Raw genomic sequence first — 26,744 nt, forward strand, 5'->3', positions numbered from 1 at the left:
AATACATCAACTTTCACCGTGGACGAAGCGGAGTCCAGCCCGGGGTCGTCACATGTGGTTGCCGCAAGTCTGCCGGCCACTCCTTTGTCGAATCCGCCAGCCGCGCCATTCTCAAGACCGCCCGCCTCCGCTCATTCAAGCCGGCCTCCGCTCACTCTAGCCAGCCGTGTGTTTCGTTGTGAAAGCGAAACTACTTTGTTTGGTCTACCAAAAGTGGACACGACTAGAAATCAGTGGTTAAGTTGTATTTACAACACTGTTCCAGAACAGTTCAACCCAAATATTAATTTGTGTGTGTGGCATTTTATGGAGGACTGTTTCCTGATCCTGGAAGAGTAGACTACAATGCCAGCTGTTCTGACTCAAAGACTGTAAGTAAGTTTTTTATATTTAAAGAATTTGCCACTGACGATTCAAACGCGAGTTTTGAGCAGTGTAGAGTAGCGCTTGTTGTTTGTAATTTCTCCGATCACAAATGCAGACATGGTTTTATATTTACGCGGCGCAATGCAATGCGTAAAAAGACAGTAGAAGTCATTATAATCCGTAATTATGTCCCCACTGGATGCAACAAATGCCTCGTCTATAATTGGTTTTAATATTTTTGTCTCATTGCTCTGGCCGGACAGGGCATCACAGTATGGTAAGGGGCGTAACATTTCCGTTACACGCTTGAGGTATTCGGCCAATCACAACGCACTGGATAGCTGGCCAATCAGAGCACACTTCGCTTTTCAGACCGATGAGCTTTGTAAAAATCGACGCATTTCAGAAAGGCGGGGCATAGAGGAGAAACAATAATGTACAGTATGTGGAAAATAATGTGTTTTTTGAACTTTAAACCACATAAACACATTTCAGTATACCAAATACACAAAATAATGTTCTTTTTAGCAACATCATATGACCCCTTTAATACAGAAACCTATACAAAACCAATACAAAATATAGAAACCTTATTTGATCAAAAAACATAATACTGTGAAATATTATTTAATTCTATACTTTTCTGTTTCCTGTTTTAAAATTATAGTTAAAATGTAATTTATTCCTGTAATGGCTTCAGTGTCACATGATCCTTCAGAAATCACTCTAATATGCTGATTTGATTCTCAAAAAACAATTCTTATTATCATTGTTGAAAACAGTTGTGCTGCTTAATATTTTTGAGGTAACCGTGAACCATTTTTTCAGGATTCGTTGATCGAAATAGCAGCATTTTTTGAAATAGAAATCTTTTGCAACAGTATACAGTAAATGTTTTTACTGTCACTTTTGATCAATTTAATGTGTCCTTGCTGAATAAAAGTATTCATTAAAAAACCCTTTTGAACGATAGTGCATGTCCTTTATTATCTAATCAAAAGACAAAATCATTATTGCTTGCTTTCAATTATAATTTCAGGTTACTTTAATGCATTTATGTCTGAAAAGGATTCATGCTGATATTGGCCATAATTCCACTTTGCGTTTTGGAGGGCAATTTACTGTATGTACAATATTCCTGGATTAAACTTTCAAAAATACTGTATGAGGAACAATACCATAGGTGTACTTTCATTTAGAGACTTTCATTAAGAGACTGGCTTATCTTATCTTTTCAACTGACCAAAATAAATAAAATATATAAAATATTTTAATTAAAATACAGTTTCATAGCCAATAAGAGATATTCAGCCACCATTGGCAGGTGTAGCAAAAAGTTAATTTTGGCCGCTGTGTGCATTTGTGCAGGTGGATTGTGTGAAAGCCTCATTTCTCAGTGGGAGGGAGGGATTGGTGCTGTGATGGGAGCAGCAGTGCAGTGTGTGTGGGTGTCTGAAAACAGCGCCCACTGCTACACCACAGTACTGTTACAAAACTCCACAGCACTCACAGGCACTGCACCACTCGCTTTCATTACAGGGTTAAAGATAAAAGCAGATAGGGATGCAGGTTATATTTGAATTGACACAACCACCAAGTCCCTTTCACGTTTATCAATGCAGTAAAAATAGTCATGTGCTAGAGCTTTAAAATGGACAGATTTTAAGCTTGTATGGGCATTGGGTGGATGGAGATCAGCAAAAGAAGGTACGTACTGCTAGAGTAGTCTGGTGGGGCGTACATGTCGTTGAGATGTACTGGTCCCGGCTTGGCCACTTTCAGATAGACCATGTCTGAAGTGTTCTTCAGGGCGGCCACAGCCTCCTCATGACGCACATCCTGAAGTATAATGTTATTCACCTGCGAAGGCAGACACACACACGCATGTTACATCGGCTGGTCTCTGAAGCGTGACTCAGAATGTTCATGACAGCACATTTGAAGTTGTGGGAAGGAAGCGACTGGAGCGGAGGCCGGATGGCCCCACACTCGGCGACGACGCTCCATTCTCCGGCTCTCAGCCGTCCGGTCACAAAAGGAAGGACGAGAGGGAGGGGAAGCTGGAAAGGCGTAGTGCTTTTTCCTTTGTAGGGGCACCTACACACTACAGAAAGCTGAGTGTTTGATGGGTAAACGTGTGTCTGATTTGTTTTGAGGATGTGGAAAGTGACAGGTCTGAATTGGACTCGCAACCAAACCCGCCTCTGTGAAACTCACATTGGAGGTCAATAGAGGAAAACAGATTGGTTGTACGACCTTTAGTTGTACGACCAGAGAAGAGTTGTATATATATATATAACTATTTATTATTAATAAAAACTATTATTATTATTAATTATATATTATATATTAACTAACAGGCATATTAACTAACATACACTGCAGGAGACAACAATAAATACATATTTAAATTCTAAAATTAAATTAAAAAAATTATATCAATAAAATAATTACTTACAAATTAATAAATAAATAGCAAAATACATAAAAGCACATAACAACATTATATTTTTAGAGAGTTATAAGGTATTCCTTATTTTAAAAATGAGTTAAATTAAATAAAAAATGGGGTATAATATTTAAGATATTAATAATCAATATTTGCACATCTAGAAATTTTAAGTATTAAAAGCATCAGCCAAAAATATTTTACTGATATATATTTAAATATTTATTTATTCTATTTAGTAAAGTAGCAAGTTAGCTTAGTGGAGAAACTTTTTTTTTTACCCTAGTTAATTTATCCAAAAGTCTTTAAAACAAAACAACATGATGCAAACTGAACATCTAAGAAGCTATTGCTAAAGTAGCTAAATTCATCGCAAATTCCAACTCATTAGTTAATAGAAGCTAGAAGCTTGCATTCTGCAAGTTTTATTGTGCCATCCCAAAGAGGCACAAAATCACTTTCACAGACTTCTAAATTAAATGTTTTAACTGTTTGGAATGACCTGCCCAACTCAGTCCGAGCAGTCATCTTAGCCATCTCCGAGTCCTTAGCCATCTTCAAGAATCGACTAAAAACACATGAGACTTGTTATAGCACTTGTATATCATTGCTCTTTTGTAGATTTTGATTGCTTCCATTGTCCTCATTTGTAAGTCGCTTTGGATAAAAGCGTCTGCTAAATGACTAAATGTAAATGTAAATGTAATAGGAAGATAATACTTAAATTTTGAATTTTGCCCAACCCTGCACATGACAGAGCATCACTTTCAGATCCTACGTTCTTGCAATGCACCATCCCCAATAAAATCAATGGATAAATAGTGTTATCTGATGCAGCATCTGTTCTAGTTTGTTGATGGACTACACAGAGACATAATTAAAATTTGACCAACTCTAGGCATTCTGTTCAGAAAATCAAAGTCCCCGACTGAATTCAAACCATAATTTCCAAGAAAAGAAAGGGAAGTAATGGCACACTTTACATGTCTGCAGTTACAGCAGCCATGATTGATGCGTAGCCTTTTAATTATGGCATTTATGACCATGTCAAAGACTGCTCGGTCCCTGGCACTTGTGTGCCATGCAAGTGTTTCTATTTATCACAGCTGTGTCCTTGTTTGAGTTTGCACTCAGCTTCACATCAATCACACTGTGGCCCATAAAGCTTCACACATGAGATATATCGTCTATAATACGGCATAGTAGCCTACAACAGTGTCTGCGTTCATTGAAGCATAAAGTAATTCACTGAAAAAAAACTCTTGCAAAGATATGCAATGTGTGGCTCTACATATAGTGAAGTACACAGATGCATGTGTGCAGGTGAAATCTTACAGCCAGTAGGCGATCGCCTGTCTGCAGACGTCCATCTTTCTGTGCCGCCCCACCTTCGATGATCTTTGTGATGTAGATACTGTTGTCGCCCGGGATGTGCTGGTTGCCTATACCGCCAGCAATACTGAAGCCGAGACCTTGAGTGAACGGAATGGAGTTAAATTTTTAACCAGGAAATCAGATCTTACGAGGTTGAAGTCAACACGAAATGGCACTCATAACCCAATTTATTTTCTTAAAGTTGCATATTTCATATGTAATATGACTACATCAATATTATGAAAAATGTGCTCAGATGCATGACGCACATTAAGAAGTAAAAGGGGTCAATTCGTAATTCAGAACTGCTTTAATAGGGATACCGCACATAATAGCATCTGTCTCAAATGTGCTGGTATACACATTTAGCTCTTCTTACCTTTAGGCCCTTTGAGTAGGTTGACCTCCAAAATGGTCTCAGGAGGAGCCTGTCTTCTGCGTACCAGCAACCTGACCACTGGGCCGGCCTCCTTCAAAGCCTCTACTGCGTTGCTGTGCACAACCTCTGACACGTCCACATCATTCACCCGCAGAACACAGTCATTTACCCTGAGACACAAGGATAAAGCAATATAATAAAGCAATGTAATGGATACATACACAAAAACCTAGTGAGCTGCCTTCCAGCTTCCTTCTACGACAGCATCCTAACTGCCAACTGTCTTTGAACCTCATAAGTGATCAATATGGATCGCTCAACATAAGTTGCAGTCACATTGGCAAAATTTTATGTCATGGTAAATTTCCCCACGCATAATAATCAGAGCTGAGTAGGCTTACAGAAAGGAGGGGTTTAGAGAGACTGAATCTTAGAACTGCTTTGAAAGAATCGTTTGAGAATCGTTGGAAAATGAGGTGATATTTTGAGAAAACCAAAATGTTTTTTGACCTTGCATGCATGTATATCTATCTAGGAGACTCCCAAAACAATATTAGGAACCTTAAATTGGCATAATAGCGGCACTTTAAAACTTCTCCAAGCAACTGTAAAATTGACAGCAACTCCATATGCAACTAATAGAGCTGGGAACTCAACTTCAATTTCAACAGTTTGGCATTAGCATGTTGTCAAGCTGACATTGTTAGTTAGCTGCTAAGCTGATACTCTAATAGGATAAAAATGGTTAGGAAAATAGTAAATTTTTAATTACAAATAACTTTTTATAGATATTTCACTATTGAGTTTTCTCTTGCCGTGTCTGCCATCATTGCCTCTGCCACCAAAGATTACATGCGATGCAGCCTTTATAATTTGGTCAAACTAGGCAGGATAATTAAGATGTCTAACTTTTGAAACAGCCATTAAGTGGGGAGACCGCCTATGATGCTTTAAAATACTGCTCAGTAGGTTTTGGAAAAAAGCTAGAGTTGCACAAAGAAATATTAGATCCTGAGAAAAGTATCACTCACCCTAGTCTCCCATCCATGGCGGCAGCACCACCTGGGATAATCTTGGTTATGAAGATTCCTGGATCATCAGGAATGTGTGGATTATCCACACCTCCAGCAATACTGAACCCGAGGCCAGAGTTGCCCTATTGACGACATACATGAGTAGATTATTATAGATGAGGAAATGCAGAGTTTTCATAAAGATCTTGGAAAAAGTTTGCATCTGCTTTTCGGAAGGCACCTGGCTCTCAATACTTTGTAAACACTTTCTAGGCATGGACAGTTTTCTGCTGCTAAATATAGGAATTTGTGGTGCACATTTCAAGAATCCAAAAATCATATCCGTTTCCGCCTATTTCCTCCCTCCGTACTTCATCACTTCTTACACTGCTGTTTACATTCCTGAGCTGAGACAGGCTGGTCTGTCTGACAGTCACATCTCAAAAGACAGGCCCTAAAGCAGACAGCTGATAAAAGACTTCACTTTATTATTTTCTATAATTAATGAGCAACGGTCACAGCAAATTAGTACAGAGTGGAGCTAAGACATCCCAGTGTGCCTTTCCTGCTCCAGAGCCACTGCGAGAGCTCCCACTAAAGAAGCGAACACACCCACGGACCTTTTAACGTGTGAGATCTTAACATAGTTTATTTAGGCTTCAGCGTGCAGAAATGGCACTTAGAGAACAGCCCTGCAATTATGCTGAAAGCTCAGAGATGCACCCAAATCCAACATCCACTGCTGTTTAATGAATGGCCTATGCAGACGGATTTAGATTCATTTGCATTGAACAAACTTCAAGTATGAATAGACCTTGCAATGTTAAAACCATGCTAGTTCATATGATAATTCTTCTTAAGAACATTTCGATAAGAACAGCACCTGTACACGATGAACTGCATGGTACAAGTATCTGGTATCTGACAAGTGGTGCATTTTCAGTAGCCTACTCTTTAGTAGTCCAAAAATATTGTCAAAATGCAGTTTTTTAAATTATTATCCTCAACTGACTTAATACAAGAAACAAAATCACAAAGTCACAAAGTAACTATGTGACACGTCTACATGTCTTTCGTTTCATTTGCATATGTTTTCATTCATTTCAATACATTTGACTATCATTTAATCCAACTATGATTTAATCATACTGATTTTAATAGTTAATCTACAAAGAATTATAATTGGTATATCTATATATTTTCATTAGGTATTATCTATTGATTTTATGTCAGTTTAGTTGTGATGAGTGATCATTACAATACTGTAACATTTTTCATTCAGCAGCACCAATCTTTAATACTAATTTAACTGATGTTTAGATTAACAATACTGAAAGATGATTTTGGAGATTAAACCAAATTATTTTTAATATCATTTCCAACCCTAATGTTTTGTGACGAGACTAGTGTTTTGAAAATTTACTAAATGACATTGCTTAAAGTTCGATTTCAGGCATTAGCTCAACATTTACTGCCATCTAGTGTTCAGGTCCCCATAGGTATCAATGTTTGGAGGAGAATATTGGCAAATTTTACAAGACCCTAAAATAGCTGAATGATATTTACCCTTTCCAAAATGATTTCTTCATATTTATACATGCCATCACTCCCATTCACCTGCAATAGACAAAAGAAAAATAACAGACTAATAAACAGTCATTAGACATGATGTAATGCCAACAAATGATACACAAGAAGGTCACATCTATAATTAATTATGTAAAAGCAGAAATGCTATAAACTCAATAAAACGCAATAAAAATGAGTGGTATGAATCACGTACAAGGCATAGGGTAGATAAACAGTCAAAGACAACTCATTATAACGGTTAAATAATAATTGCACTCGGCATTAAAGCTACAGTCCACATCTGCTGTCATTTAATCTGTGCATATTTTTATTGTTATTATCTCATGTACATTGGGAAAGGTTTGGCTGGGTTGAGGGTGATAATTCCACGTGGCAGGCAGTCAGGCAGGCAGGCGCTACTGGAGGTGCTGAGAGCATGAAGCAGATACTTACATAAGGGCCTGCATCCAGTGAGTCTGCGTTCACAATGATGGGGGGAGGGTTTGCCTGTGAGATGAAGAGATGCACATTACCTCAGTGTGTGAGGCTGGTGGCTCACACACACACACACACGCTGTCATGAGGAGACAGTAAATGCATGCCATGGGAACAGTGGGTCTCAACAGAGCATGGTACATCATCACCATGATGTGACGCTTCAGGGGGAAGAGTGAGGACAGGACTGGAGGTGTGAAGATTACAGACGGCCTGTGGTCTGCCATTGAAAGAGAACTGCAGTTGAGCCGAGGAGAGACAATATTATGTATGTTATTGCCCTCCGGCTAGTTAAATTTTTCATGTTTAAGCAATATCGCATAAATATCAGCACGGCTATGATTACACTTTTTTAAACTTTTATTAAGAAAGGATGCATTAAATTGATTGAAAGTGACAGTAAAGGCATTTATAATGTTACAAGAGATTTCTACTTCATATAAATGCTATTCTTTAGAACTTTCTATTTATTAAAGAATCCTAAAAAAAATATTACTGTTTCCACAAAATATTAAGTATTATAATTATAATATAATTATAAATATTAAAATATTAACTGGTTTCAGTATTGATTATAATAATATTTCTTGAGTACCAAATTGAAGTAAAACAGAAAAAAAGTGATCTGATTGATCTGTGGTGAGGTGATGCTGACAGGGCCGCCGGGTGACTAGTAGAGAGGAGATGGTCACTACCTCTCCACCCCCTTTAGTACTTAAGGAGTGAAGCACTAGATTATCACTCCAATTCATACTAAATCCCATAGACCCCTTGTAATCAAGCCACACACATTGTTTTCCAGTAAAAATATTTAAACATCTTTTAAATAAAATAAATTCACTCAAGAAACAAAATATTGTAAGATTAGAGAATATATCTTGAAGTAAGTTTTTTTTTTTTTACCAAATTGGCAAATAATTTTCTTGCTTGGTTCAATCATAAATAAGCTTATGCATTTATATGATCAAAAATACAGTAAAAACAGTAATAAAACATGTTATATGATATTATTACAATTTAAAAACATATTTTTAATACAATTATAAAATTCCTATGAAGTCAAAGCTGAATTTTTAGCATGATTACTCCATTCTTCAGTCTCACATGATTCTTCAGAAATCATTCTAATATGATAATTTGATGCTCAATAAACACTTATTATTATTATCAATGTTGAAAACAGCTGCGCTGCTAAATATTTTTATGGAAATTGTCATACATTTTATTTCAGTATTCTCTGACCAACAGAAAATTCAAAAACAACATGATAAACATTATAAATCTTTGCTGTCATCTTCCATCAGTTTTATTCCAAAAAAAAAAAACAGACCCAAAATTTTCAACGGAACTGTACACTGTGATCAGACAGCTAAATATTAGAGTGGTGTTAGTAGTTGTCCATTCTTAAAATCTCAGATGAAGGTATGTGGGCTAATAAAACAGCAAGTTCACACTATAAACATCTTTCCTATCATCATCAACTCACTTAAAGTCTGCCTCACACTACACCGTATATAAGTCCAGGTTTCTCACTATTTGCTATTGCTAATTGGCTCAACAGTTTCAAAAACAGACATGAGAACCCTTTGACAAAAATAGACACAACTGTGAAAAACAGTGCACTAACACCTGAGTGCATCAGCCTAGGTGCAAATCGTAATCGTAAGCATAAACTGGGAGCAAAATGACAATAATAAAAGCAACTAACTTTATCTTCAGCACTGCGTTTTCAGTCATTTTGATATGTTTGTGAATAGGCCTCTGTGACAAGTGAATTGTATACGCCCCCTTGTATAGATGCAAAAGAGCAAAGCATAAGTGCAAAATGTCTGCACAATGCTCTGTACACCACGTAAGAACATCTTGGACAATAAATTATACTTATATGCCGCCGCAAATTGGCACGTTTGAGCACAGAGGCTCCACAGACAAGGCCGAACCGTTTTAAAATCAGTGCCCTCCTCTTCTCTCATCCATGGAGATATTCCAGCACAGAGAAAGCGATGCAAGGAAACAGGTGAATATACAGCCTGCCATTCAGTACCATTAACTCTCCAGATACTAATTAAGCATGAAATGTGTTGCGGTATTAACAACACAACAGACCTCCTACGCTATCGGCCCCTTAAACCCATCAGAAAAAAAGCCATTGTCATGGTCTAGGGGATATGGGCAGTAATCTCTATGTTTCTATCCTACAACACAAGCAAACGAGATAAAGGAGGATGATAATCTCAGACGCAGTAATCCGGGATGCTGCTGCTGTCTTTGGAGGAGCCGGTGGATGAATGTGCAGCGGTATCACTGAGCTATGTGACAGCGATACGTGACCTGAAGTGTCCATGTCCTGAAGAGAGGCGTATACCATCACTGCTCATAACTCTCTATCCCAGATTAAAAAGCAAAGGGATGACGGAGAGGTGAGGTGGTGGAGTCACACAGGGGCGTCACCAGCCCTGGGCTTTCTGGGGTAAAGTCATACAGATTTTTTTTTTTTTCGAGCCTCTAAACTTTTTTTCACCCTACACAACTGCTGCTGTCCATTGTTATGCAGTGCGATGTTCAAAAGCAACATGCAGCCCGGTGCTGTGTACATACAAGGGTTATTCTGTTTTTAAAAAAGCACATCTATGAGAAGCATGATGGAGCAGCGGTAGTGACAGTCTCTTTATGCTCTGTGCAGACCGGGTCTGAAGGCTCAGCTGAGCCAGCCAAATCGCTGTGACAGGGGCAGGTGAGCAAGTGGTGCCACAGCTGGCTGAGACTAGCCACAGCTAATCATACAGCTAACATTCACCTCAAAGTTCAAAAAGAAAGTTCTGTCATCATTTACTCACCCTCATGTTGTTCCTAACCTATATGGTGTTCAGGACACATTTTGATAAATGTTTCAATTATTTTGTGCATTCAATTAATGTTCAAAACATAAAAATCACTGAAACATTTTTCAAAATATCTTCTTTTATGTCCACAGCAGAAAAAAAACTCATACAGGTTTGGGATGACTTGAGGGAGAGTAAATGATTTTCATTTCATGAACTATCCCTTTAAGAATACAAGAATTACAAACATTAAACATGGATAGCTTACTTATTGCTTCTTTCTGTCAAATTATGGCTAAAGTTGACATGGAATCAGATGTTTTCTTTGCTAATGCACATTTTGTGCATAATTCATCAGTGCATGTTATTCCACATGTAAAAATTGATCTTCATTATTATTTTTTTTATATAAATGTACTTTTTAAACCCCACCCCCCAACATCTGGCTCCCTTCCAGTATAAAACACAAATTACAGGTGGTTAAAATCCTGTCCTGTCCTAAATTTCTCTCATTAATATCTTGTTTCACTCTGAAATATGTCCAATTACAGAAATAAAATGGGTTGCAAACCTCATTAGATGTATGAATAAATATTTCATATTTAGCCAAAACGTTCCACTTAAAAGGTCCCCTTTACATATTAAAGGGGCAGGTTCATCCTAAAAAGAAAAATCAATACTCAATCACTCAAAAATCACTCAATACTCTTCACCCTCATATGGTTTCAAAACTGTATGAATTTCTTTCTTCTGAAGAAGATATTTTTTAAAATATAGAAGATATTTTGAATATATACAGTGGGTACGGAAAGTATTCAGACCCCCTTAAATTTTTCACTCTTTGTTATATTGCAGCCATATACACACACACACACTATATACATATATATATACAGTATATACTGATTCAATATATGTCCATACAATGCAAGTCAGTGTGGTAACCAAAACATCTTACTTCCAAATATCTATTTTTTTTTTTGTGTTCCACAGAAGAAAGGAACTCATACAGGTTTGGAACAACATGAGAGTTAGTAAATGATGACAGAATTATCATTTACTAACAAGGCTGGAGGGTGTCCAGATGTGGCAGAAGGGAAAAACTAAAGGGTACGAGAGGGATTAGACAAATCTGGATTAGATTACAATAAATCCCTTAATTTCCTTTTAATTCAAAGTCTAATCATTAAAGGCTGTTTTTTAACAGCCAGCTGTCACTGCACCGTTATCTCCAGCTGCAACACACACACACAAACTTACACACTAAGTTTCTGAACATCCAATACTGTAAACTCAATTTGACTTTCATCATCTACTTATACAAACTCTGTCCTTGGTTTTCTCACACTGGTTTCTTGTCTTTCTCTTAACAAACCTCTGTAACATCTACAGAACTGCTGTCAAATTGTAATATCTCCATGTGTGTCCACTGATGGCTCAACTGCCAGATCTGTCTCCATCTGTTGCAACCTAGGAAAATCAATGAATAAACATGTCTCTGTATCTCGAGTCAATACTCTGGATAGGCAGCTCATTTATTGTAACTGTTGCTGTAGCTTCAGTTTGCTCATTAGAGGAGTGAATTTGCATTAGCTCCCTGCGCAATTGCCCCTGTCAGGCTTTCCTAATTGGACTTGGCCAGAGACCCTTGGGGCCACAATCCAACAAAGGCTCGCACTGAATCAAGGCAAGCACCGGGGCAAGCGCTTCATCCAAATTGTTAAATAATCAATGTGTTCCTATGGCAACGACTACTCTGGCCTCTGCATTGACTAGAAGGTGCGGGCAGAGTCTGCCCTCCCTCGTTCATCTCTCTCAGGACGTACGCTGGTGATGACGCCACGACAGTGGTCCATTCTAGCCACAAACTAGAGTGGGATTAACATGCCCACCCAGTCAGTCCCATTCGGTTCTGTTCGAATCGCACGGCGTAGGTACCGGCTATCAATCACACCATTTCTCAAGCCTCAACAATTGCAGCATTCAGTGCCAGACAGTTTTTGGGTGTGACTGTGCTCCATATCAGCACATGCTTGACATTTTGAACCATATCAATTTCCTTTCTAAACATAACCCTTTACATAAAGGAGAGCTCTTGTTTCATAAAGAGCACACGGCACAGGATAATTCTAGAAAAAACATGTTTTTTTCAGTACTTCATTGGTTTATTTTGAAAATTGTCTGACCTCATTCACACACATTTTTATGTAAATAATAATAGACATTTTAAATAATGTTTTTTTTTTTTTAAATAATAATAATACAAATGTTAATACACTAACTTTTCAAGATTTTTATATTACACTCCTACCTAGATATTCAATAAAAATCAAAGTTGCATGAAGCTTGCACATACAACAATAATAATAATAATATTATTATTATTTATAACATTATAATTATTATAATATTAAATTATTGTTATTATTATTATTATTCTTACTGCCAAATATTGGATTTAGTCTTTTTGTCAACTTGCTTTAATATTCCTTTTTGGAACCGACTGGTCATAGGCCTCATTAATCTGAGTTTATGCTGACAAAATTATCAACAAATAATGCTTTTTTCACTCGAAAATGTAAGTGCATAAGCTCAGATCAATGCGACCACTGTGCTGAAACTGTGCTAATTGAAAGAAAACAAGGTGACAAAAAGATTCAACCCAAGATTGGTGATAATAGTGCATAATGAAATATTTACAAGCAATTTTTAAAGGGCCTGTCACCAAATTAGGTGAAGGAATTTCAGCACAGCGCAAGGGATGTGTGTGTGTTTGTGTGTGTGTGTACGTGCAAACTTTGGTACTTTTGTGCTGGTTATTGAAAATAAATAAAAACAGTTGCAATGCCACCTCTCCAACTATATGCATCCTTTACCATATATCAAAAAAGTAGCATATATAACATTAGTCTGAAATCCAACAGCCTTTGCTCACTTGATCCCATCATGAAGGCAGCTCTGTCAGATACTGTATCCTCAGATGATCCCTGCTTGATATAGAGACAAGGTATACCAGGGGAGCAAGCAATTCATTTGGAGTGTGAATAACTCATACTTCATGAGCTAAAATTAGAGATGCACCGATCAATCGGCCAGGGACCGCAGTCCAATATTTATGCTGCTGTCTGTCATGTTAATCAAAGAACCAAAGACAAAGAAAATTATTTTCTGCTCTTGACTGAATACGTTTTATAACTTTAATGGTAAGCATTAATCTGTATTTAATTTTTACAATGAAGACTACAGAAATTAAAGTAATCAAATGTAAAAAAACACATCCAGTGCAATTTTTTTTATTTGTTCTTATTTTATTACTGACTTTTTACTTGTGTTTTTTTATGAAAATAAAACTTTGCGTTGAAGAAAAGTAGATTTTTGTTTGTATATGCTGTCAATTATAGTTCTTAGAAAGAAAATCGGAATCGTCAAAAATCGGTATCGGCAGATCACACTAACAAAAAATCGGAAATCGGAATCGGCCAAAAAAATTGCAATCGGTGCATCTCTAGCTAAAATCTATAGCACACCTAGGAGGGTCTAGATCTGAAATTTTCACAACTGGTGGGTTGGAACCCACAAATAGGCCACATGTCTGTTCTAATAGATTTACAGACTGGAAAGAATAAAACAATGCTAAATTCAAACAAGTACAACTTTTCCTATATCTAAATTGAATACAGCTTACAGGTTTGGGTTTAGCTGAGGTGAGCGTGATTTCACCAAATACAACATGTTCCTGGATCAACATCCTTGTTGATCCTGGAACAACATTCCAATCAGCCAATCAGAATTGAGATATAACTTTTCAGGAAATATCTGTTTTAGGCTTACTATCAGGGTTAGGTGCTTCTACACCCTTGTTAATCAGCTTTTATTTCCCACCGATTTTAGGAATAAATTATGGGTAGGGTTAGGTTTAGGGGTAGGGATTGGGATTGGGTTAAGTCTATATTTTTGGACAATAATGTTGATCCAGGATCATCAAAAGATGTTGATCCAGGAACATGTCTTACTTGGCAAAATCACGGAGACCTTTAGTTGATGTTCTAAAGCAAAAGCAGAGATTTTATGCTGAATATGTAGAGAGGAAACTAAGACAGAGGCGTAGCTACTCTTAGATCCTCTCTTGTTAAGCCTCAGTGGGTTGTATAAGCCACGCTGCAATTCAATCAATAAGACTTAATTGCCATGCACCCAACATTGCGCTAGGGTACAGGTGCTCAGGGACACCAGAAGGGGAAAGTCAGAGACGCAGGAATGTAAGTGATAGAGAAGAGAGACGGACATCTGAAAGATTTTTTTTTTTTACTCTAAAATAAGCACAAGCAGAAACATGTTGCAGGTGATTTAACACATATAGGAAAATGCTGAAATCAAGTCGGGACAGGTCTCAAAATACCGGGACAGGTCTCATAGCACCACTGACTGTAAATAAACTGAATAAAGTGTATAGTTTGGACATAATTTACATATCTCCAACTGTCACTGTCATTCCAAACTGGTATGCTGTTATTTTTTGATGGAACATATAAATAAAAAAATAGTAATAGCAATATAGTGATATGTTAAGTAATATTAAGTAATATGGTGAACATAATTCATTTGGATAATGACTTTAATTTTGGTTTGTTTCTCATGTAATCCTTTCCTAGGGCTTCAAAACATACAGTATGTATTGACTAGATCTAGACAAAGTCAAATTGATTTAATATGTATAATTTATAATATATATATATATATATATATATATACTGTTTTGGTTTTTTTTTTGCTCTGTTTATCTTTATGTACAGTATATGGCAAGAACTACAGGTAATAATTCTTGAATAATGTCTATTTTTCATTTCACAGAAAAAAAGTAGCTGCACACGAGTTTGGAACGACAAGGGTAAGTAAATAGTGACAGATTTTTCATTTTGGGCTCGTTATGAATTGAATTACTGTGATCGTAAAGGGTCCTTAAACAGTCAGCTGTTTTTTCTGTATCCTTTCTGCAAAGTTACTGAAGCATGTCCTGGCTGTGTGTTCTGTTTGGTCATGGTGAGCAGCTCCAAATGTGACCAATCTGACCTTCAACTAGCGCTAAATGATGATATTAAATATTACACGGGCTATAAATAACCCAAGCTATCCCGAGTGTAATATATGGCGAGTTATGTAGCGTCAGTCTGACTAGCGGGAGCCGGTTGACGAGGAACACATCAGCAAAATATGGGTTAATAATTCAATCTACCCTGCCCTGTCTGATCACACTGTTGCCAGGTTACGTGAACCACTGCCGCAGCAGTGCTGTAATCATCTCTATCATTACACTGTGAACACAGCCTCAGTCACCATTGAGATGAGAAGTCAGAGTGCTCTGCATTCTATCACAACAGGCTGAGAGAGAACCTGATGCAGCGATGCGATACGCCACTGCGTCTGCTGTGGAGATTTATACTAAAATGTAACCGTACTTCATTACATTCATATAGAATGAATGAAACAAATAACAAGAGCTGTTTTGAGTCCAATGCTCGTTTCTTCTCTGCCACTGGCTGGTTGCTACCCCTTGTTGCTAAGCTGAGAGCTGTGCCCACTCCTCTGCGTGGTGTCCTGTGCCAAGAACAAGGAATATATTCAATCAGAATTTTTTTTTTATTTTTTTTTTATAATCTGTGTTGTCAAGCTGTCGTTAGGAGAAATGTGACTTCAGGCCTTTTAATGTGAGAGTTTATAACAAAATGCAAATTCTGCCATCATTTACTCATATTGTACCAAAAAAAAAAAACATTTCTTTCAAGGAACACAAAAATGAGACGTTTTAATAAATGTTCATGCTTCTCTTTTCCATACAGTGAAAAAGGATGGTGACCACAGGTACTGCCAAGCTTTAAAAAGGACAAAAATTTACTTAACTTGGGCACTATATTACAGGTATATAATATAATATAATATAATATAATATAATATAATATAATATAAAAATTCATATTAATAACATTCCAATTTTATTGTACTGCCAAGCTTTAAAAATGACAAATAACTTCATAAAATTACCTACTTAACTTGGGCACTTTATTCCAGGTATATAATATAAGAATATAATAGAAATTATGTATCTATAATTATTATAGTTATTTAATATTGATAAAAAAAAGTTATTTATTTATATATATTCCAGTGAAATACAAATACATTTGACAAGCAACTTGACTCGGTCATTAAGACTTGAACGAATGTATTTTAAATTAAGTTATTGAGGGTTTTTTTTTGAGTTTTACGCACAAGTCTTAATGAACCAGCAAAATTATTTAAACCAGGCTTATTATCTTACACAGTTTAGTTAGTAAGTTAAGTAGCCTACACATTTTTGTAGTGCACAGGTTTCAAAAGACATGAGAGTGATTAATAACAATTTTCATTTTCAATTGAATTTTATTCCTTTATGAACTGCAATATTGACTGTAATTTTCCATGCAGCGAATGTCTATGACATCTGATCAGCTCTGCTCTGGCTCATCCTCTCACATCATGACCTAGCTGCATGTTGCTTCTCCAGCAGTCACTCTGGCAATCCATAACGCTCTGTGCAGCAGACGTGATTCACAGGCTCAAACATTACTGTCTCTGTAAGCTTTTCCTGCAAGCAGCTCAGGCCACCTGAAGGCAGCACAGAGATGAGCACAGACACAGTTGGCATCGGAGCGCACAGGAGCTGCACCGGGGTCACGGAGAACGCAGTAAAATCCTTTGAGAGCTGTGTTAAAACAACAAACACAGATGACAAAGGGCACATCTGACTCCATGATCCTCTCTTCCATTCTCTCTACACTCTCCCAAGTCATGACTATGGGATCAGGGCTACATCCCTGAACTCCATCACGCCCCATTCACTTCGTGTGCCTGCCTTCAGTTTGGCTGACCAATTTGTGTAGGTGTCGCAAGTGAAGAATTACAGTAAGTAGGACAACGGCAAGAACGACAGCAGAAAAACAAGTGCTGTGCCACTACTTTCTGTGCGCAATTATGAATACATTCATGAGGACGTTTATCCATATGCTGGTGTATTTACTGCCAAATAGCAGTGAAAAGAGGCTTTGTTTTAAATGTTTGTATCACATCAGGAATTGCCAAAACAATCTGCCTCCCACAGAGAGGCCAGATTTGCAGTCTCTCTTGCACACCTTGGACAGGAGACAGAGAATATCAGAACTGAAGCCCCATATAGCGAAGATCTCCACTGTGATCGGAGTGACCGTCACTGACTTTCACATTTTTATCACGCCCACTGATCTGAGGACACACAGACCGTTCGCAATCAGAAGCGGAGGAACTGTTCGTGTGATGCATTGAGAATATGATTCAGTCCATCAGAGAGGTGACGTGGGCAGGGTGTTATGGTTAGGTAAAAGGAAAGCATATACTGATCTAAAATTAAATGGACTTCTAATATCAGCCTATTTCATACGTGTAGAGATGCAATTTTATTTTGTTCAGAGCCATTTACAGTATTCACCATCTATTTCGGTTATGTAATAACCTGCTCCATATGGAGAAAGCACAAAACTCAGCAGAAAGCTTTGCAAATTTCCACAGAATTGGAACATCCGACATTCACACATTTCCACACAAACTCCCTTGTGTATTAGTTTTAAAATATTTTGGCTCATTTCATTATGCTAGGAAAAAACAGTTTTGTGAATTTAGTATTTTGTCATGTCATTACATTGTTTAGAGCAATTTTTTATAAACCAGAAATTTTCATTTTTTTTTATACCAAACTTTATATAAAGATGATTCTCAACTATGTTATGAAAGATATTTTTAAAAAATATTTTTCTTTATGCAAAATGTGTGTATGTATCTATAAACTGTATCTAATTAGCTTATTAATGTGTTTTTGGGGCAACATAGAATGAACAAATAAGTGCAATAATAATTAGCAAGATTTTCATAATAATATCTAATATTTAATAGGAATATTGATATATAATTTTTTCTCTATTCATTTGTTGTGTCTCCCAAAATGTGTAATAAACATGCTTTAAGTCCTGGTGTCCTCTACAGTGGACAATCTGGACATGTATGAAATTGATGTCCTGTTTCATAACAGAAGGTCATATTTTGATTTGAAACCCCATAACATTTTCCTGAGATGTTGATTTATGACAAACAATTTGTCAATTAGTCAGATTTAAATGATAATTACAAAATATTCTCATATTTCCATTAGGGTGTTACATTTGATCACTAAATGAATGTCAGCCATTTTTAAAGACCAAAGAGAGGGAGTGGTCATGGTGAAACATCCAATCATTTGGTATCTCTGAAAAGCCCTGAATGTGCTCTGTACAGGACATCCAGATTTAAAACTGTGACATGTAACGTCTCAGAGAAATCACTAAAACATAATGTCCTCTACAGTGGACAAAACTCCATAGCTGGTAGTCAGGAGGTTAACATGTTTAATGGCTGCATATCACAATAAAATCAGCATAGAAAATTCCAATAAATAAATAAATAAATCCATCTTGCCTGGCAATAAATATAAAATTCCTTATTTTAAATCATTTGTCAAGATACTATGCAAACCGATGTACAGTCACAGATATATATTGGGTATTTTCATTCGATTGTATTTTAGAGCCAGAACTACCCATTTTATTGAATATACTGTACATTACCTTTCAAATATTTGGAGTCAGTAAGATTTTTCATTTTTTTATCTTTAAAAGAAATTAATACTTTTATTCAGCACGGATGGATGAATTGATCAAAAATAACAGTAAAGACTTTTATAACGTTACAAAACATTTCTTTCAAATAAATTATGTTCTTTTGAACTTTTTATTTATCAAAGAATCTTGAAAAAAATCACAGTTTCCACAAACATATTAAGCAGCATGTTTTTAACATTGATAATAATAAGAAATGTTTCTTGAGCAGCAAATCAACATATTATAATTACTTTTGAATGATCATGTGACACTGGAGACTGGAGTAATGCATAAAATTTGATTAAAATGTAAAATTTCATTATTGTTTTTACTGCATTTTTGATCAAATAATGCAGCTTTGGTGAGCATATCTTGCACAAAAAAAAATCCCAATTTTTTTAAATAGTGTATTAAGCAGAGTTAAAACAATTTATTCAACTTTCAACCTTAGACAACCAAGTAAGCTATGATTCACACTAAAACCCCTAATATAAAGCCAATCAAAACGGCAAAGGATTTATGATTTGAAAGGCAGGACATTATGAAGATGACTAGAAATGTATTATTACAGTAAATCATGAAAGATGGGATTCTGTCTGTCATGAGTGAATAATAAAAAACAATCTCTACAGAGATCAAATACCTCAAAAGACCAATCAAACACAATCAGACTAAATTCTACATGTGCACCCAGGTCACTTGTTCAACAGATCCAATGTCAAACAGTTTTATTTAAGCTAACAACTCTCCTCCTACGTTGTTCAAAGACTTTTTACTTGGGTTTGAGCTTTATTTAATAACTCATAAACCAAAAGTAATTACATAAATGACTCTTGCTCATTACTCCATATTCTCAGTGGACGGTTTGACGAGAGAATGCTCAGAGGATGTAAATTGTATTTAGAGCTGTCAAGCAATCAGCCTTTTTAAACAGACACATGCTGGGAGGTTCATACATTCCCCATAATTCATGTAATTAATCAGCTTTCCTTACACTGAACAGTCATAGAAAATGCAAAGTGCTGCTCTTTTTCAGGGTTGTGTCGGGAGGTTCAAAATGTCACGGCGGCCTCACGTCCCCTGAGGTTAAAGCATTAAAAATGTGGCATGCTGTCACTGCTTCAGCGAGGGATGTTCTGTGAATGACCACACACAGTCAGCCCAACACCGATGGCAAAAATGATATTAGAGAGTTCACGGTAAGCAGACCTCTATTGCGTCATTCTCTCAGGTTCAAACGCTGGCCCTCGCCATCACGAGCTCTGCAGCGATTCAGATGAGCATATGCAGTGCTTGGATTTGGCTGATTACATAATTGGAATTTTAATGTGGAATATTAATCCACTGAGGGCCCACATTCAGTTTTATAAGCTGGCTGATCAGGATCTACTAGAGCGACTCCAGCAACCTGTTCAAAAGCGTGGCGACTCTCTGTGTTACACAAGCCACACACTCCTGTAAGCCAGTATACTAAAATAGTGCAAACTCACAATATAGGCATTCCCAAATGTTATTATGGGGGTTAATATGCAACGAGATTATCCAGCAATGTACTAAAGAGCTTACGTAAGCATTCATGAATGTACGTATGCGTTTTTGTGTGTGGAGGTCAGGTTTTACCATTATTGTGGGGACATTGAAATAATAAAGCTAAAATCACCTACATTTTTGGGAGCAGCCAAGCACCCCCACAAAGAAAACGGCTGAAATGTACTGAAATAATGCCACAGATAATTCTAGCTGATATCAGATTACTTGTAATGGCCACTAATAAATATCAGATATTAAAATGCTATAATATCTTGTGTAAATATATATTTTATAATGTACTACAAAGTAAAAAAAAAAAAAAGAATATTAATTTTGCTACTAGATTAGATTTGCTACTAAAGATTTTATGTAACAGTACTACATTATTATTGTTTTAAATATTTCAATTTAATGAAAATGTTAAATGCAGTCTTTAAGTGATCATTAAATGAAGGTAATCTAAATGTCAAAAATCAATATGTAAAGTCACTGCCATGCTAAATGATGTTTAGTTCAAATACTAATTATATTTAACATGTATAACAATCAACCATGCTATATTAATCAAACAAGATTAATATATCAGAGCTAATAAAGCAAATAATTCTTTAAGAAACGCTTTAATTGGTGCCTAGGATTTATTTCTTTTTGTTTTGTTTTCACTCTTCTGTTTTCCAGTACAGCCACACTGTCACAAAGTTGTGATGACTAATAAAAAATAATAAAGCCTTTTAGGTCTGCAAGACAAAAATACAGCAAAAGCATCTAGTGTGTGCTTTAGCATCTCAGCTTCTTGCCAACATGTCACAAGTTTCTGTGGGTTTTGCAAGCAATTATTTAATATGTTAGAGACCGTTAGATATATACATGCATGTAGTATATGTAGTATTGAAATAATTTAATGTTGATCATTTAAATTAAATGAATTCATTTGAAATGCTTTGATTTTAAATTAACTGTAGAAATGTCTTTCTCCAAACGTTACCAAAATTTCCCAAACTGAGTGTAATGGATCATGAATAAAAAGAATATAAAAACAAAATCAGATCAAGCATTTCCTTGAAAGTCCATTGGCAATCAATCTACATACACCTGTATCAATGCTCTGCCTTTAGCTCTTAGCCGAGCTGTAAATGAATTAAGACAACCCCTCCGACATAAAACTCAAGTGTTAAATCAAACACAGACGCGCTGCCTGCAAACCATGTAACGGCGGGCCGATAATCAAGCACGTTATCTGTACAGGCTCGGCACAACCCTCTTGTATCTGTGGCCTGAGGCAGCTGGGACTCTCAGATATCAGGGATGTTCTGCTTGATTTGTATCTCTCTGAAGAGGAAGCGTGAATGAGCAAGTCTGTGTGCAAGTGGATGTATACATGCAAACCATTATTACTCCAGCCAATGTCCAATGAAGCCAATGCAATGTGTTAGGAAAGCATAACAGCTTCAACCTCTAGAGGGCCAAAGATCTGATTAAAAAACTGGATCACATTAGTGTGCCCTGACATGAGTCACTATGGGATGCATGTAGCCTGAACACTTCCAATTTAAGAGCCGAATAAGGCAAGGCGGAATAAACGCTGCATATGAAAAATGAATTAGTGACACTTTATAATAACATTAATAGTGGTATTCACAGAACTAGTAACCCTATGTAATTAAACTTTGATGTGTAAACGCTTGTGCTACGGACATAAATGATGCTTCAAATCTTGCAGCTTGTTAATGAGAGATGTGCTATTACTTTTCTAAGCGATCACTTTTTCAAAACAATTCTCGACCTCTGATAAAATGGATTTTTAAAAATCCCAAAAATCTCCTGAGTGAAGGAGGACATTGTCTCAGAAAATGTTAAAATCTAGTTACTTTACATAACGATTAACATTACATACCAAACTTTGATATATTTTCATCTCCATTTATATTGATCTAAGTATATAATGTTTGATAGTGATTTATCAAAGTTACCAAAGAGATATATATATACTATCTGATATATATATTATATAAAATCTCTCTTTATACAATATGTATTTGTATCAACTACAGACAAAAACAAAGCTTTTTGTGGTGATTTTAAAGGTGCAAGAGTGATGGTGTAATTACAGCTGCTTTTTATGCACATCCTTTTAGGGAGAAACAGAGACCGACAACACTAATTGCATTAGTAAACAGTGTTAAAGCAATGTGCATAAACGTTCTCTGAAAAAAGATGCTATTTTGGAGAAATATTTCTTCTGTGAAGAAACTTTTGAGGGGAAACGGGATGAAAACAAGGAGAACGAATAAAAAAGATGTTTAAAACACTACGAAAATTGGAAACGTCCAGAAAATGGCTGAAGGGCTACTTAGATAATGCAGCAATGAGAGATGACACACAGAGCGTCTCTGCATGCAAGAAACGCTCTTTACTGGCAGTCTCATATAAACATTATCTGAGTGGGATGAAAAAGCATATAAATTTGCATATACATTTGCTTTAGTTTTTCTATTTTTAAAAGCCACATTTAATGCAACAAAATTTTTTTAATAAGACCAATGAAAAAATCAGGTGCTAAATAACCTTTTTAAGTTGGGAAATTACATGCATACTTTTTACATCATATTTCTATAGTCAATATAAAGTCAAATACTGCTTTCCACAATTTTCAGTGAAGTTATATAAACTAGAGTGTTTTTCTAGTTGCATTTGCAGTAAATTTGTATTCCAATTAGTGCTGTCACTCTAGTGAACCTGACTGCATTTGTGCCAGATAAATCCCTGTTTTGTGAAAGTATTTCAGCTTGTTTTAAAAACAAATGGTCAAATGTTGCTTTATAAAATGTTAAAAGTGGAAAACTGTAATTGGTCACACACATGTGATCTTAGCCTTAAATGTAGCTTTTTTTTAGTGTGGCTCCCAAAACAACACACAAAGTTCAACAATCAATTCAACCGTACAATTGGGTCTACTAAAACTAACCAATTGTATTTTTGTCACACATTTGAATGTTTTCTTTAATTACTATACCTTTAAACAGTCGGTATACAGTAAGTCTCACAACACTGCACAGCAATGGTTCTCGGCTCATTTCAATAGGAATAATCAAATGATCAGCAATAAACTCAATGCTTATCAAGTGAGAATAGATCTTATCGATTAGTAGTGATTCATGAATCTGTTTGACTTTCATTCACAAATTTTCACAAATTGGACATCACGGGTCATGCTGTGCAGAGCACAATGACCTGTACTCTAAAGATATAATTAACCGATGCCTCATCACTAAATGAAATCTGATAAAAGAGCATTTCGGCACAAATATAGTTTTCCAATCTGTCAGTTAATTACATTGTAATTTATTGCTGTAATCTTACTCACAGGTCGGAGCCTCGGCACAAGGTACGTTACACTACACCCCTTGAAATTAATGAAAGGCAATGAATGCAAGCAATTCTGCACATAGAATATTCTAGGTCTGCAATTGCTTTACGCTCACAAGTGAGTCCACAGCAGAGGTAAAAGCCAAAAAGTTCTAAAATTACGAGCACTGGAAAGCTCAAAAGCTCTGTTAAAAGCACCCACAGACTCCCACAACACACAGAGAGAGTCAGAGGCTCGTGGATCAGCCCTCTCCAGTTATTGATTGTGATGCATGCAGATTCTATGATCTCGTGTGGGTGTTTTAACGCCGGCCGGCACAAAATGCAGCCACTGATATTTGAAGCATCACACAGGGAGAGGGGAAGAGTAACGGCACAAAAGAGGGGATGACTGTGCAAGCTCTCTAAAAATATGGTCTAAAAATCATTGGGATGTTAGCCCTTAAACTGAAGCAGCAGGGAGGGCTTTGTGACAATGCTGCAATAGCAAGCGACGCTTGTGCCGTGGCTCTCGGTGGCATGTGTACATGTCTGCCTTCCTTGTCAGCATAGTGGATGCATCCAGAACTGAATAAGATGAGTAAGCTATTCTTCTGTTTTCCAGGACAGTCACCTCTGCGATCAGCAAAAACAAGAAATGAAACAAAGCAGGTGAGCAAACAAATAAACAGGCCTTCTCGACTCCCCACCCCACGTGTGGCACAGAGCGGAGCAGGGGAGCTGAGCTCCAACAGGGCCGCCAGCTGAGAGCATATGGCTGACAGGTCAATGGCCATGAGCAATACCCACATTAACAATACTCACATTAACACCCACACAAATGTATTTATATGGGGAAATATCACAATGTGTAAAGCTCACGCAGTGGGTTAGTGCACAGAAACATCCTGCTGCAGGTCAACGGATGACTGGAATCTTAATAACGTGCTTAATTTTTCATTACGAGATCCAAAGATTGACAAGCAATTTCTTCAACTCTACAAATGTCATAAACAAACTTAGGGCTCGAAAATAAGAGTGGCCTGATGGCTAGGGGACAACATGAGACAGTTTTGGGCCAGCTGATCAGGTTAGTGCTGCGTTGGCACTACTTCTTTCGTTTGTTGTTCATATTCATGTACTTTTTTGTCTTGAAATCTTGCACAATTGGTTTTCTGTGATGTATTGAACATTCTGCTGTCAATTCTGCCCATTTAAATAAGAATAATCTACACAAACGAGGATATGTTGAAATGTTTTACACTGCTTGCCACTGCATTTATGAAATGTAAAGCTGCATAATTTTTAATTCCATTTATTCCAAAGTAAAAACCTAGAAAATGATTTGGTCTTAAAAAAACAATAGTTAATAAATGATAATATATACAGTATATTCAAACCTTGCTTTTGAGGCCATTAAAGTGTTTAAATTGGAGTTTAAAACATCTGACATAATAACAGAACTAACACTCACTCTTGAGTACAAGACCACAACATGTGATTTTTGTTTCTTTGTCACACTGTTTAAAATATTCAGATAACACAATAGACATTTTTATTATAATTTCCTCAACAGTGGTTTCTTTCATTGGATGGATAGATAAAGGAGAAACAGGCAATCAGCCAAAGATATAACAATAATGGCCATCAGAGGTGGGATTGTTTGAGAACGTACAAGTTCTATGCATATACAAGGCCAGACTTCATCACAGAACAAACCAAACTTCTATCACACCGCAAGTCCACTAGTTCCCATACAAAACAGTCAACTATCTCTTTAAAGTTTTCTCAGGGACACATCTTTACCCTATCTCGGTGTATAAAAGCCAACTCTAAAAGCATGCATAAATATTGCAGTGTGCCTTCTCCTCCGTTTTATAGTGCATTTGCAGTGATTTCCTATGCGCTCTTCCATCGTTTTTTATAGGCTGAGTACATTTTGTTTTAAGAACAGGTTTATAAAGGCTTGCATGTGTGTGTGTGTGTGTGTGTGTGTGTGTGTGTGGCAAATATTTTTGAGTAGGACGATGGATTGATGGATTGCATTCAGCATGCTTGAGCCTTCTGACAACTGATACTTAATCAGCAGTGAGAAGGCCGTGAAACAACGCACTCTAACAATCACTTACTGAGCAAAGTGGTAGGTTTTTCAGCCTTGTAGATCTCAAGATCAATAACATAATGCTGTAAATGAAATGAACTATAGGATGTGGTCATCTTTCTGTCCAGGCCAGCTGCTTCAGTAGCTGCATATGTGTGTGTAGAGTAAGATACTGTGATATAGAGAGCCCAGACTGCAAAGATAATATCACTGATCAGTGCATGCACAATGTAGTAAAAAAATAATTTTGTGAAGTTCTGCATGTCAAGGTAACTGCAGCGTCAGCAAATAAAAATGCTGTCATGAAGATGCACGATAATGTCTGTAAAATGTCACCGAATTCAGCTCTCTCTCTCTCAGGCAGCAGGATTTCTAGCCTTCTTGTCGCTATGGCAACACCTAAAGTTAATTGGGTACCTATGCAGTGTTGGGTAGAATCAAACACCGTTCTCCTACAAGACCATGTTTTCATTTGAAGGAGCACACTTCGAGTGTGAAATGTGGCAAGTCTTAGTTATCTCTTTTAACAAATGTGCTATACTATAAAGTAAAAGCATATGACAATGTCAATAATTGTCAGTGTGAAGAATGTTTTGCCTGTT

General features: G+C 36.6%; 1 protein-coding gene across 1 annotated transcript in view; it reads right to left on the bottom strand.

Annotated features, from left to right (window-relative positions):
• The window catches only part of LOC107744565 (disks large homolog 3), a 78,383-nt gene that overhangs the window by 35,250 nt on the left and 16,389 nt on the right, over nt 1-26,744 (bottom strand). The window contains exons 3-8 of the mRNA XM_016558281.1: nt 7,604-7,657; nt 7,148-7,198; nt 5,600-5,724; nt 4,569-4,738; nt 4,151-4,287; nt 2,082-2,226 (exon numbers count right to left, since the gene is read on the bottom strand). Of these exons, the coding sequence (XP_016413767.1) occupies nt 2,082-2,226; nt 4,151-4,287; nt 4,569-4,738; nt 5,600-5,724; nt 7,148-7,198; nt 7,604-7,657 (682 nt within the window). The remainder of the gene's footprint in view (nt 1-2,081; nt 2,227-4,150; nt 4,288-4,568; nt 4,739-5,599; nt 5,725-7,147; nt 7,199-7,603; nt 7,658-26,744) is intronic.

Source organism: Sinocyclocheilus rhinocerous, unplaced genomic scaffold, assembly GCF_001515625.1.
Source record: "Sinocyclocheilus rhinocerous isolate Xijiao unplaced genomic scaffold, SAMN03320098_v1.1 scaffold557, whole genome shotgun sequence".
In the NCBI taxonomy this organism is placed as follows: Eukaryota; Metazoa; Chordata; class Actinopteri; order Cypriniformes; family Cyprinidae; genus Sinocyclocheilus; species Sinocyclocheilus rhinocerous.